This window comes from Melospiza georgiana, chromosome 6 (assembly GCF_028018845.1).
Source record: "Melospiza georgiana isolate bMelGeo1 chromosome 6, bMelGeo1.pri, whole genome shotgun sequence".
In the NCBI taxonomy this organism is placed as follows: Eukaryota; Metazoa; Chordata; class Aves; order Passeriformes; family Passerellidae; genus Melospiza; species Melospiza georgiana.
The window spans coordinates 63,227,158-63,240,961 of record NC_080435.1 but is presented as its reverse complement, the minus strand read 5'-3'; the positions used below and the strand labels follow the sequence as shown (position 1 = coordinate 63,240,961).

Sequence of the window (13,804 nt, the reverse complement as noted above, 5' to 3'; positions counted from 1 at the left end):
TGTCCAACCTGGCCTCGGGCACTGCCAGGGATCCAGGGGCAGCCACAGCTGCTCTGGCAATTCCAGCCCAGCCAGGAATTCCCAATTCCCAATCTCCCACCCATCCCTGCCCTCTGGCACTGGGAGCCATTCCCTGGCTCCTGTCCCTCCATCCCTTGTCCCCAGTCCCTCTGCAGCTCTCCTGGAGCCCCTTCAGGCCCTGCCAGGGGCTCTGAGCTCTGCCTGGAGCCTTCTCCTCTCCAGGGGAACATTCCCAGCTCTTCCAGCCTTTCCTCACAGGAGGTTCAACTCCCAGCTCTGAACTCCTTAAGTCAAAATCAGCAAAAATTTAATTTTCAGCATGATCCATAAATATTTCCCTGATCCACCTGAAGCTTAGAACCTGTTTTAAGTGGGCAGGAGCAGACCTGGTCCAAACCTCACCTTGCTGTTTGCAAATGCAGCCTCAGAGCTGTGAAGAAGCAGCACGGGAGGAATCAGCCCTGAAAAGTGGAAATTGGGAATCACAACCATTCCTGTTCTAATTTAATTTCCCAGTGCCAGGAACATCAATGAAAAACGTGTCCCTGCATGTCACAATCTCTTTTTTTTTTTTGGCCAAACTTTTTCTCCCTCATTCCACAAAAAAACCAAAGCCTCTTTAGATTTCCCAAATCAATGCATGCAGGGAAATCTTTGGGACAGAAAATATTCCCTTGGAGGAGAAAAATTAAAATCCTTTATGGGAACAACATGAAGAATATGCCAATAAAAATGTGGAGTTCCAACTCTCTTCTCTCACTGAATTAATTGCTAGAATTGTAATTTTTGTGACTAGTTCTGAAGAAAACTTTTGGTATTTTTTATTTCCCAGAGGAACAGCAGCTGCCTCTCCTTCCCCTGGATCTTCAGAGGAAGAGACTGCACCCTTCTCCAGGATCCCTGCTCCAGCAGAACCACCCTGACACTGCAGGAGGGCTGAGCCACAATTCCAATGGGACTGCTGCCAACAGCCTGACCCACAGGGTGTCAGGTTGGGTTCTGACTCTGGCAGTGTTGGTTTGGTTACTGCATTGTTTATTTTATCCTTTTCTTTTCTTCCCTAATAAAAAACTGTTATTTCCTGCTCCCATATTTTTTGCCTGAGAGCCACTTAATTTCAAATTTATAGCAATTCAGAGGGGTGGGGAGGGTTCATTTTCTCCATTTCAGGGGAGGCTCCTGCCTGCCTTAGCAGGCACCTGGCTTTCCAAACCGAAACAGTCGGGTTGTGGCACACTGACCCCCTTGGGATGATGCTGGCTTTTTATACTAAAATCTACATGTACTTTATTTATAATAATTTTCCAATACCTATCACCTATGTTAGACAGTCTGTCTCTACTCTAAACCAATCCAGAAGTGCCTCCATCACAGCAGGAAATGGAGGACAAGAAGAAGGAGGAGAAGGACAGGACACCCCCAGATTCCTCCATCTTGCCCCCTGAACCCCCATTCTAAAACCCCAAAATTCTCCATTTTCACCCTGTGACAAATTCACTGTCATTCTACTCAAACCCTTGTGGCTTGTAGCTCCTCACACAAAGTTGGGAATTGTTTCCATGGGCTAAAATCAAAGGCACAGGTGTCTGTGACTGCGTGCCAAGGTCTCTGAGCCCTGCCAGGGTCTGGAGTCCCCCAGGGCAGCCAGAGCAATGTCCTGGGTTCCGACAATCCCCCGATTTCATCTCCAGTTTCTGGGATTCAGGAAGATCCCAGCTCCAGCCCCATCAGGCACCAGAGCCCTTCCCTGGGTGTGTCCCAGGAGCTCCACAACTTCCAGGGAAGTTTCCCAAGACAAAGTCCCAGTAAACAAAATGCTAAAATTGAGGATTTGTTTTCCAAAGCTCATCCTAGTGGGAAATCTGTGGGATAACAAAGGATTTTCTTCCTTATATTTTTCAAAATATCCCTCTGCAAAATCCACTGGAATCCTTCCACTCAATTCCCACCCAAATTATTATTCCAGGTGCTGCATATCCAAAGAAAGATTTTTGGGATCAATCTGTTGGGGGATTATTTGAAGGAACAACTCAGTGGGAGGCTGGCAAAATTCCTGAAAATTATCAGCTGGATGCTCCCAAGGAAGGAGGCAAATGGAGAAGGATGACTGGGAGGAAGAGGGGTTGTGGAAATGGACTGGGGGAAAAAATTAATTAAAATGAAGTAAAATAAAATAAAATATAAAATAAAAAAAAAGAATAAAGTAAAATAAAATAAAACTTAAGGTATAATAAAATAAAATAATATAAAAACATAGAAAGTAAAATGAAATAAAAGGAAGTTTATAAAGTAAAATAAAATTAAATTTAATAAAAATGAAATGAAATTAAATTAAATTAAACTACATTAAATTAAATTAAAATGAAGTGAAATGAAGTGAAATGAAATGCAATGAAATACAAAAAATAAAAATAAAAATAAAATAAAAATAAAAAATAAAACTAAATAAAATAAAATAAAATAAAAATAGAATAAAGAAAAAAGTAAAATAATATAAAAATAAAGTGAAATAATATAAGATAAAACAAAGGTAGAATAAAATAAAATTAAAAAATAAAAAAGTAAAATGAAATAAAATGAAGTTTCAAAAGGAAAATAAAATAAATTGAAGCAAAATAAAATAGCATAAAATTAAATGAAACAAAAAATAATTCATGTAAAATAACATGGAATGGAATGGAATGGAGTGGAATGGAATGGAATGGAATGGAATAAAATAAAACAAAATAAAATAAAACAAAATAAAATAAAGTAAAATAAAATAAATTTTTAAAATAAAATGAAACAAAAAATAAAATAAAATAAAATAAAATAAAATAAAATAAAATAAAATAAAATAAAATAAAATAAAATAAAGTAAAATAAAATAAATTTTTAAAATAAAACAAAACAAAACAACATAAAATAAAATAAAAAAAAATAAAATAAAATAAAATAAAAAAAAAAAAATAAAATAAAATAAAATAAAATAAAATAAAATAAAATAAAATAAAATAAAATAAAATAAAATAAAATAAAATAAAATAAAATAAAGTAAAATAAAGCAGATTTCCCTACCAGCCCAGCCGTTCTCCCAGAGCCCCGAGGCCCCAGATGCACACCCCCAGTGCAGTGGTCCCGTCTCACCTGGCGGATGCCCAGGCGATAGGCCAGGATCCGATCCACGGCGCTGGGGTTCATCTGCGTCCACTGCAGGCTGTAGGAGTAGACCCGCGGCCGGTTCTGCCACAGCGGGTTGTATGTGTCGTAGTAGAACTCCGGGGCGTAGGCTTTTCCTGGGGAAAAGATGGAATTAGGGAAAGCACTGATGCCTCAGGTTTGAGCTTTTCTGTTTTTCACATTCTGTGCTGCTTTAGTGTGAGGGTCTGGGCTCCATATCAGCGGATGGTTCTGATGAGGTGCAGTTCTGAGCTCTGTGCACAGAGCAGGGAGACAAAACAATTCCTGCTCCAGCTGGGCACCAAGGACAAATGATCCAAATCTCAGGCCCTAAACTAAAGCTGCCTGCAGCAGCGAGGACCCTACAAGTCCTTAGAGCCCCAAAGGCCACCTTTCATCTGATCCCCAGACCCTGGGGAAATTACTTCTTTTTCCCATGGAAAATGGTCTCTGGTTGTGGCCACTTGCAATGTCCAACTGCGACATTCCATGCGTTAAATTTGCAAACTTTGCTGAATTCCTCAAAACTAAAGTTGCCAGCAGCTAGGATCCTGCAAGTCCTTAGAGCCCCACAGGCCGCCTTTCATCTGATCCGCAGACCCTGGGGAAATGACTTCTTTGCCCCATGGAAAATGGCCTCCGTTTGTGGCCACCCACCCTGACTGCCTCTGTGATGCCAAGCGAGAAATTTGCAAACTTTGCTGAATTCCTCAAAACTAAAGTTGCCAGCAATGAGGACCCTGCAAGTCCTTAAAGCCACAAACACCACTTTTAATCTGACACCCAGACCCTGGGGAAATGGCTTCTTTTCCCATGGAAAATGGCCTCCTTTTGTGGCCACTTGTCCTGCCCGATAGGGCAGTGCCAAGCTTGAAATTTGTTGGAATGTTGGGGGACACAGGACAGATGATGGACTTTGGACCTGGTTCTCATAAGAGATTTGATAACAGGATGATGCCTTGGCAAAAGCAAAGGGAATTTTGAAAATTAGACCTGGATTGCAAGAAGATTAAATCAAACGGATTTACAGGAAAAAGAAAATCCCATTGAACTCTGCAAGCCAGAGGTGTTGTTATATGCATAAGTTTGTGACTTTAACCTAATCATTGTAGTACACATTACTAGTCTCCCTGAAATAGAATATAAGCATTTGTATCCCACAATAAAATTGGATTCTGATCACCGAGTCAGTCTCCCCGTCCCTCTCCATCACCAAGAGAAATTTGCAAACTTTACTGGATTTCTCCAGAACTAAAGCTGCCACCAACAGGGACCCTGCAAGTCCTTAGAGCCCCAAGAGCACAAACATATCAAAACAGGACGACCCCCGTGGTATTGGAATGTGTTCCCTGTTGAGGGAGTGATAAAAATATCCTTTGTCCCCTCAAAAAGGAAAGAAGCCCATAAGTTTCTCTCCTCAATTAGGTGAAGAGACATCTCATAGGCCTAGGAGACTTCACCTCAAAATTAAGGATAGCAAATTGGACAAAAGCCAAAAAGTCCTTCCTGGGCAATTTACTAGAAAAAAAGAAAGCAATGGCTTTTGTGAGGGGTTTTACTAAGAGCAAGAATGGTTAGCACTTAGCTCAGTTTTTCTCTGTTTGTTATTTTGCCTTTTATTAAACTTTTTTTTGTTTTCAACACCGCAACAGAAGACATCCTGCTGATTTTTTATGCCTCCAAGAGCAGCTGAGTTATCTTAGGTGTGTTATAGGCCTCAGAGAGCTTATTAAACCCAGCTCAAGAGGTTGCTGTATCACCATGGCAGGGAGAAAATGATGCATCTGACTCCATCTTATCATAAGGCTAATTAATTACTTTATTATACTATATTACATTACATCTAAACTGAATCTGCCAAGCACTCAGCTCTGCTCACACTGCCCAAAATCTCATGTGTGTCACCCTCAGTCCTGACTCACACACACACACCTGGCCTTGACAGGAACCCAAACCCCATCACTGTGGGTAAACATCTCCACATTGCATTCTGCTGTGGCACAAACACAGGCACAGCAAATGATAAGAATTGTGTTTTCTTTCTCTGAGGTTCAGAGAAAGTGAATCTCAGAAATATTCTTGGGAAGAATCGTGCCTTGCTTTTCTCTGTGAAGAGAAATGTGGCTACATAAACAAGGGGGACTGAAGAGAGAAAAACAAGCAGGGTGGGACTGCCTGGGCTAAAGCTGGAATGGGACAATGAACTGCAAGGTGCAAATGGAGCAGAACTGATCCCAGGGAGAGACCCCGTGCCCGGCCGTGCATTTTGGGGCCATTTTGGTTGATCTTGGGTGCAACCCTGGCTGGGCTCTGGTGCTGCCCAAGGTGGATCCATGGAGGAGATGCTTTGAAGAAATCCCTGCTCTAGGGCAGCCTTGATAAGGCATCACTGAAAATCACAGAATGGCCAGGCAGCCAGGGAATGACTCAGCCAGCCAAGAATTCACCCATCCATCAGGAAAAGGAGGGAAAACACACAGAAATTATCAGGAAATAACTTCAGTGGGGCATTTCCAGATCCAAGGGTTCCAGCTGGAGCCACCCCTCATTCCCAGGATCCAAGGGCTGAGATCCAACTGCAGCCATCCCTTCATTCCCAGGACCCAAAGGTTGAGATTCAACTGCAACCACACCTCGTTCCCAAATTCCAGGGGTTGAGATCCACACCCTCATTCCCAGGATCCAGGGGTTGAGATTCAACTGGATCCAGCCACTCATTCCCAGGATCCAAGGGTTCAGATCCAACTCCTCATTCCCAGGATCCAAGGCCTTGAGAGCTTTCTATTTCCATTCATACTTCTGCAGGGATTTGACAGTGGGAATAATTGGGAAAGGGCTGGAAAAACCTGGGAAGACGTGGCCTTCCTGTCACATGGAATATGGGAGGGATATGAACTCTTTACTCCCTTCCCTTAACTTTGATTTCAGGAGTTTGTGACAAAACAAACACTGAACTTAGGGATTTTCTCCTCAAAACTATCCCTGAAAGTGGAAATAGAGAGGGATGAGAGGTATTTCAAATTCCAAATGGGACAATTTCCATCAGCAGAAAAGCCGTGAGAAGAGGAGGAAAAAATGCCTTAAAAGCCCCCCAAATGCAAAGGAACAAAGGCAAAATCCTGGGAATAAACAGCAACACGGCACCTATTGATCCAGCTTTTCTCTCCAACCACGCTTTTCTTTCCCAAGCATAAAAAGCCCTTTTAGCCAAGATATTTTTCCCAATTGCCTGGGGAAGGAGGACCTGGAATTAGCCCGGAGTGGAGGAGCAAACAACAATATTCCAAGGAGAGGGAGCAAAGCAAAACCACTGCTGGCAAAAAGGAACTGCGGTGGGAATAAAAAGGGAGCAGCGGTGGAGACGATTTGTTTTCCTTGTTCCTGAGAAGTGGGAATAATGGGAAAAGCTCATGCTGGATGCAAATTATCCTCTTCCCACTCCCACTGCTGTTGGATATAATGGGATCTCTGGGGGGGACTGAGAGGAGCCATAATGAGCCACTTGTCACAGGAAGGGCACTTGAACAACACTGGCACCTTTGGGGCAATAATGAGGCTCCTGAAGAGCTGCATTATCCCAAATCCCTGTGAAAACAACCCCGGGAATGGAGAGGCTGGAAATTCAACAGCACAACACTGAGAGCTTCCCTTGTAAGCTTCGGGAAGCAGGGATGTGGTTTGGAGTGCAGGGAAAGCAGAGGTGGCTTCTGGAAGTGTGGGAGTTGTGTGGAACAGGGAAATGTCCCTTGTCCCCAAATCCCTTGGCTCTGGGTCTTGGGAGAGTGTAGGAGTGCCAGGGGGTGGGACGGTCAGGAAGGATGGAGATCAGAGATCTCTGAAGCCAGGTCGTGGAACTTGTGGTTTATTGCAAAGGGCCTGGGTTCAGGGTCCTGCTGGGATTTGGGGTTTATTGCAAAGGGCCTGGGTGCAGGGCCCTGCTGGGATTTGGGGTTTATTGCACAGGGCCTGGGTGCAGGGCCCCGCTGGGATTTGGGGTTCATTGCACAGGGCCTGGGTGCAGGGCCCTGCTGGGATTTGGGGTTTATTGCACAGGGCCTGGGTGCAGGGCCCTGCTGGGATTTGGGGTTTATTGCACAGGGCCTGGGTGCAGGGCCCTGCTGGGATTTGGGGTTTATTGCACAGGGCCTGGGTGCAGGGCCCTGCTGGGATTTGGGGTTTATTGCACAGGGCCTGGGTGCAGGGCCCTGCTGGGAGGTGCAGCCACAGCTCAGAGCAGGCTGAGAGAAGAGAGGAGCAGAGAGGATGAGAGAGTAAAAGAGAGGATAAGAGAGTGAAGTTCCCGTTCCAATACCATAAATTTCTTCTGTGCTGAATATTCTGATTCTCACTAACCAATCCAGTACAAGATACAAATCCTACAGCATTTACATACAGCCTATAAGAATCATTACATTACCACACTGTGTTACATTTTAAACCCTAAAAACTCCTCTTTGGCCCCTTCTGCCAAGCTGCAGGGTCTGCTCTGACCCTTGGGCCTGTCTGCAAGCAGAGGGTGTTGTTCCATCAAAAGGGGATCACCTTCAGCAGCCACACCATTGTTTTCCAGGTGTTCAGTAACTGAGGGATCCCAAAACTTGCTTTAATTTCAATCTCACTTATAGTTTCCATATTCTCAAAATCTTTTGCCAGGCAATCATATTGATAAGGCTTTCCTGGTTCAGCTTCCCTAAAAGGAGAGGAGGGACCTGGAGCTCTTGGATATGATCCAGGGGAGGGATGTGAGGATGTTGGCTTGTTGGTTTTCTCTGAGGCTTCCCAGAGCTTTGAATGGAAGCAGGAGTTGTGTTGTGTCACACAGAAAGTTCAGCTCATGTTTGGGAGCCTGGAGGTTGGCACGATGTGGATTTTGGGGTGGGAAGATCATTTTTAGCTGGGATGACAGGAATGGGGGAGGTTTCTGGGATCTCAGCTCTCAATGGGCCTCACACCTCACAGCCCAGGTGGTTCAGAGTTTGTGGAGTTTCATCCCTGGGGATCCTGTGTCCAGCTCTGGGATCAGCAGGACAGGAGGGACCTGGAGCTCCTGGATCTGGTCCAGGGGAGGGATGTGAGGATGAGGAAGGGCTGGAGCATCTCCATGGCCAGGAAAGGCTGAGGGAGCTGGGGCTGCTCAGCCTGGAGAGGAGCCCCAGCTGAGAGGGCCCTCAGCCCTGGGTGTTCAATTGTGTCCTTGTCTGTCCCCGTGTCCCCCTGTCTGTCCCTGGCTGTCTCTGTGCATCCCTGAGTGCCCCTGGGTACAGGGCCTTGGGCACTGCCAGGGATCCAGGGGCAGCCACAGCTGCTCTGGCAATTCCAGCCCAGCCAGGAATTCCCAATTCCCAATCTCCCACCCATCCCTGCCCTCTGGCACTGGGAGCCATTCCCTGGCTCCTGTCCCTCCATCCCTTGTCCCCAGTCCCTCTGCAGCTCTCCTGGAGCCCCTTCAGGCCCTGCCAGGGGCTCTGAGCTCTGCCTGGAGCCTTCTCCTCTCCAGGGAACATTCTCAGTCATGAGCATTTGTTGTGCAGCGTTCAATCCCTCCAGGCAGTGCATCCAAACATCCAAACATTTTCCACCAGCCCTGTACCAGTGTAAGGTCAAAAATGGGATGAAATCTCTGTGGCACTGAATTAGAGAAACCAAGCAAAGGGAAAAAGTCACTTCAGCTGCTCCATTCCAAGCTCCACTGGGATCTAAAAACTGGAGAACTGTCCTGAACACAAGTGGATTGAGGCATTCTCCTTGTCCTGGCACTCCAGGCCCTTATCCAAAGTCCCTCTCTCTCTGTCCCTGGGTTTGAAGTTGTTCAAAGCAAGGAAATACCATCCTCCCCCCACAAAAAAATTCCCATTTATTTACCAAATGGACTGAAATATCGTCACCCAGAACTTCCAAGATCATTTATTATCATCCCTTGGGATGGAAATCCAGGAGGCAGAGTGGTTTCTCTCCCAATTCTCCAGATTCTAGCAGATCTTGGTGCTGGAGTTTGATTTCACTCTGATAAAAGGAACCCTCTCTCAGTGACCATTTCCCACCCTGCCTTCAATCCCAGAGCTGTTTTCCATATTTCAAGAGGATTTCATTGTTGGCTCTGGCTTCCTCAACTTTTCAACTTTCCCTGAAGTGTTGCTATCCCTTTCATCCTCAGATCTCAGACAATAAATCTGGCTCAGCTGTTTCTGACACCTGAATTTCTCAGCTGTCAATTTATAGCCCATAAAATCTGTATTTAACACATTCTGCATCCTTGGATTCCACTTTCCTTGTTTTTGAAGACTGGGGGATTTTGAGATTTTAAAATAAAAGAGCTTCAGCTGGTCCTTTTTAGAGAAAACAATCACCCAGAATTCCTCATCCTGTGGTCCATTGGGATCGCTCAGCCATTGATCCCTGAGGAAATTAATCCCTTAAAGGAATTGTTGTGGACTGGGCACTGCAGATTCCAGCTGGGATGAGAGCAGAGCAGCACAGGGACCTCAGCAATGCCCCAAACCCTGTGTCCCTAAATGTCCCAGATCCCAGAGGGTGAGACTGGTGTTGGCTCCCTGTCCTGCAGAAACAAACAATGGCAATTGTGTGGACACAGAGCATTCAAGGAATCATTTCCTTATCTGTTTCCTCCTTATTTTCCCATCGAGTTCTGCCACTTCCTTGGAGTTTTGGGAATTGCAGCAGCTCTGTCCCACGTTTGTGGCACTGCTGGTGACAGGAGCTGGCTGTGAGCTCTGAGCAGAGCAGCTCCCACTCTATCACGCTCAGGGAAAGGAAATAAAATCAGAGATTTATAAATGCTTTCCCTCGTGGCAACCTCAGTTCCAGCCCTTTCCATCTTTACAGTGCTGGGAGAGCATAAATCCTGAATAAAACCCTGCATTTAACACTGTGAAATAGTGGGAGACACTGAATTTATGGAAAATGCTGCCCCTTCCATGCTCTGCTTTATTCCAGGATCTCTATTTTATGGAAAGGTTGCAGGAAGAAAGAGAAGATGTTTTGTTCTTTATTTGCAATTGGGAAAGGCAACATCTGTCTCCTCCTGGATCTACTCCTCATCCCAGTCCTGCAGCTGGATCATCCCAGTCACCTCCTGCCTCCCCATAACCATGGAAGCTGAAAATCAGGGCATTATTTGGTTTGGAAGGGACCTTAAAGATGTTTTTTCTTTTGTGGCCTTCCCTTAATCCCCCAGGAATGAGCTCCAGGGCCTTCCCTGTCCTCCAGGAGTTTTTGGCCATTTTTAGGAGAGGCTCTGTTGGAATCCCCAAGGTTTTTAATTAAAATAAAAAACCCCTTTTCCTGGCAGATGAATGGAAAAGGATTTTTGCTGCTGCTCCAGTTGGAATTTTAAAGCTCACACAAGTGGCAGCCACAGCTTCTCTGGGAATCCTGTACCGGTGGGAATTTGGAAATGATTCCAAATTATTTCCAATGCTGAGGACCACGGTGCTGTGCTACCAGGGATGGTGGCAGGGGCACAGAGCAAACACTGAGAAATTCCTGAACGAAGCACCTCGAGAGGTGCCTGATCTTGAAAAGGGAATCTCCCAGGGAACTGGGAAAAATGAGAGGATCACATCCAAGCATTCATCCTTCATAAATGTGGAAAAAACTGAGGATGGTTTCCCAAAGAGAGGACAAAACTTTCCCAAATCCTCTAAATCCGAGTTCATGTTGACTTAAATCCATGGGGAGGGTTTGTCAAGGGGTGGGGTAGATATTCCATCCCTGGAATTGTCCAAGGCCAGCTTGGATGGGGGTTGGAGCAACCAGATTTCATTAAGAATGTCCCTTCCCATGGCCTTTTCCAACCCAAACCATTCCATAATTCCAAGATCTTTTATGGAACAAGTCCATCCTTGGACCTGTTCATCCTTTCCAAGGTCCATCCTTGCCCCATCCATATGAAACAGGATGGGGGCAAACCCAATCCAGGGTTTGCTGTGCTCCATTTTGCCACTTAAAATATCCAAAAATCAGGGAAAACCTGGACAAAACCCCAAAGTATTTCTATGTGTTCTTCTCCTGGAAAGGTCCAAAAGATGCTTTTTATTAAAGAAACAATGAGTTTCCAAAGAGCTCTTTCCAGAGGTGGATTCTGGGATCAACAGAAGGGATGATCCAGTGTCCATATCCTCAAATCCCATTTTTCTGGGATAAGGGAAGGCAGGAGATGTGAGGTACCTGGCTGTTCCATGGATTAGTGGTGGAAGATTGGACTGGATCATCTCCAAGGTCTTTTCCAACCTGAATTATTCCTGCCATGGATGGGATAATCCCTTCTGGAGATGCTGGCAGGGAAGGAATGTTTGGATTGTCAGGTTTCAGCATCACCAGCCCCAAAGAGTTTCCAAGAGCTTCAAGGAAAGGGAAAGCTCTGATCACGAGCTAACAATTAAACCCTCCCCAATTAGCCCTTGATTGGCTTGATGTTGCACTTGGCTGGAAGCACTGACGGGGTGATGTAAGACAGAGTAAATAATTAAAGATGAGCTCGTTAATTAACGCAATATCCCATGGCAAAAATATTCCACAGGCCAGAACAACACAGAATTAATATTCCAAAGTGTCTTCCCTCGCTGGTGGGATCAGGAGTTGGTTGATAAAAGGAATTAAGTCCATGGAATGACATTAGAGCTTTGTTTAGTCTTACCCAGGGCTGTGATGAATAATTGAAATTTTGAATTTTAATATTAAATCTGCAGCCCTGCCAAGCCAGCCCCATCCACTATGGACAGAGATTCCTGGTGGAAATTTAGGAAGGAATCCCCCATGGATGTGTATCCAGCCCTGATTAAATAATTTCATGGAGAGGGAACAAAATGTTGTCTAAAAAAATTGAAAAATCCCTATTTGGACACAACTCTGGGGACAAATTCAGCCCCAGCAGAGAAAATTCCAGCTCAAGGGGGTCAAACTTCCCAAACTGAGGAGAAATTTTAAACCAGGAATTGTCAGGTAAAATCAGTTCTAGGTAATCCTAATCCCAAATGGCTTCCTGGGGGCACAGAGAATCATGGAATTGTTCAGGTCAGAAAAGACCTTTAGGACCATTAAGTGTGGCTGTCAATCCTCTCCCCTATAGTCACCCCTATCCCATGGCCTCCAGAGCCTCATCCACGGGTTTGGGACAATTCCAGGGATTGTGACTCCAGTGCTGCCCCTGGCAGTGTCTGACAGCCCTTTCCTGGAGGAATTTCCCCTGATATCCAACTTTAACCTTCCCTGGGGCAGCCTGAGCCTGTTCCCTCTTGTCCTGACACTTGGAATGATGCAGAAAAATAACAATGAGGAAGATGAAATGGAACGAGAAGAAGGAAGAGGAGGAGGAGGAAAAGCAGGAGGGGGAAGAGGAAAAAGAAGAAGATAGTAGGGAGGAGAAGGAGGAGAAGGATAAGGAGGAGGAGGAGAAAAAGAAGAGGAAGAAGAGGAGGAGAAAAAGAAGAGGAAGAAGGGGAAGGAGAGGAAGAAGAAGAAGAAGAAGAAGAAGAAGAAGAAGGAGAAGGAGAAGGAGAAGGAGAAGGAGAAGGAGAAGGAGGAGGAGGAGGAGGAGGAGGAGGAGGAGGAGGAGGAGGAGAAGAAGAAGAAGAAGAAGAAGAAGAAGAAGAAGAAGAAGAAGAAGAAGAAGAAGAAGAAGAAGAAGAATTCTTCATCCCTCCTTTGCAAACTGGGAACCTGCAGAACACAGACCAGCTCCCCCCCTGCCTTGAGAAGCCATGCCACAGTGACAAAGCTGCTCCTGGGGTGTCCCCAGCTGGTCAGGCCAGGCCAGGCCATGACCCAGCAGGGCTCAGGTGTGTCCTGGAGGAACCTCTGCCACCTCAGCAGCTGCTCCAGGGAGGGAGAAGCTCCCTGTGCTCATCCCCCTCCTTCTCCAGCACCAAATCCTCCCTCAGGGAGGCTCCTCAGCCTCTGCCATTCGTGGATCTGTTTGATTTATTTGCTCCCAGCCCTGGCAGGGATTTCCGAAGCCACAGCCTGGAATGGACTTCTTGTTGCTCTCTGGATATGATCTGGCCCTGAATAAAATCTCGAGGTGGTGAAGCTGTGAGGAGCATGAACTCAGCTCTGCTTCCCCACAAACACAATTTGCCTTGTCACTTCTTATTTATTTTGAAGAGACTGGCAGGTTACATCTGCCTCGTGTTGGCCCAGATGCTATAAATTAACCCCTTTTCCATGTGTGATTTATTTGGCTTTCATCTCCTCCAATCTGGCTCAAAATATACAGGAGAAAAAAACCAAAAAAAAAAACCAAAAAGGAGATTCTGCAGGCTCGGGGGTCAGAATAAATCTTTAAAGCCAGGCTGCATGAAATGCTGCACTGAAAAGCTTTCTCTGAGCATACCAATGGTTTCCTGCAGCCCCAGTCCAGCACATTTCTATTTTCCTGCATGAAAAACCAGAAATAAACCAGCTAAAAATGGGTTACAACAACCCATTATTCCCCCCAAAACAAAAGCTCCACACAACTGCCACATTCCTGCCTTGCAGTTATTTATTGGGCTTTTTTTTCCAATTATGCCTAAGAAGTGCCCAATTTCTTGTCTCCATTCACATTCCCAGTGAAATCCAAGCCTCCTTTTTAACCATTTCATCATTTTTTTCAACGTTTTCAGTT

General features: G+C 45.4%; 1 protein-coding gene across 2 annotated transcripts in view; it reads right to left on the bottom strand.

The window, feature by feature from the left end:
* Window positions 1-13,804, bottom strand: part of MDGA2 (MAM domain containing glycosylphosphatidylinositol anchor 2) — a 204,532-nt gene that overhangs the window by 33,200 nt on the left and 157,528 nt on the right. For both annotated transcript variants that reach the window (XM_058026932.1, XM_058026933.1), the window contains one exon: window positions 3,148-3,296. In XM_058026932.1, coding sequence (XP_057882915.1) covers window positions 3,148-3,296 — 149 coding nt within the window. The remainder of the gene's footprint in view (window positions 1-3,147; window positions 3,297-13,804) is intronic.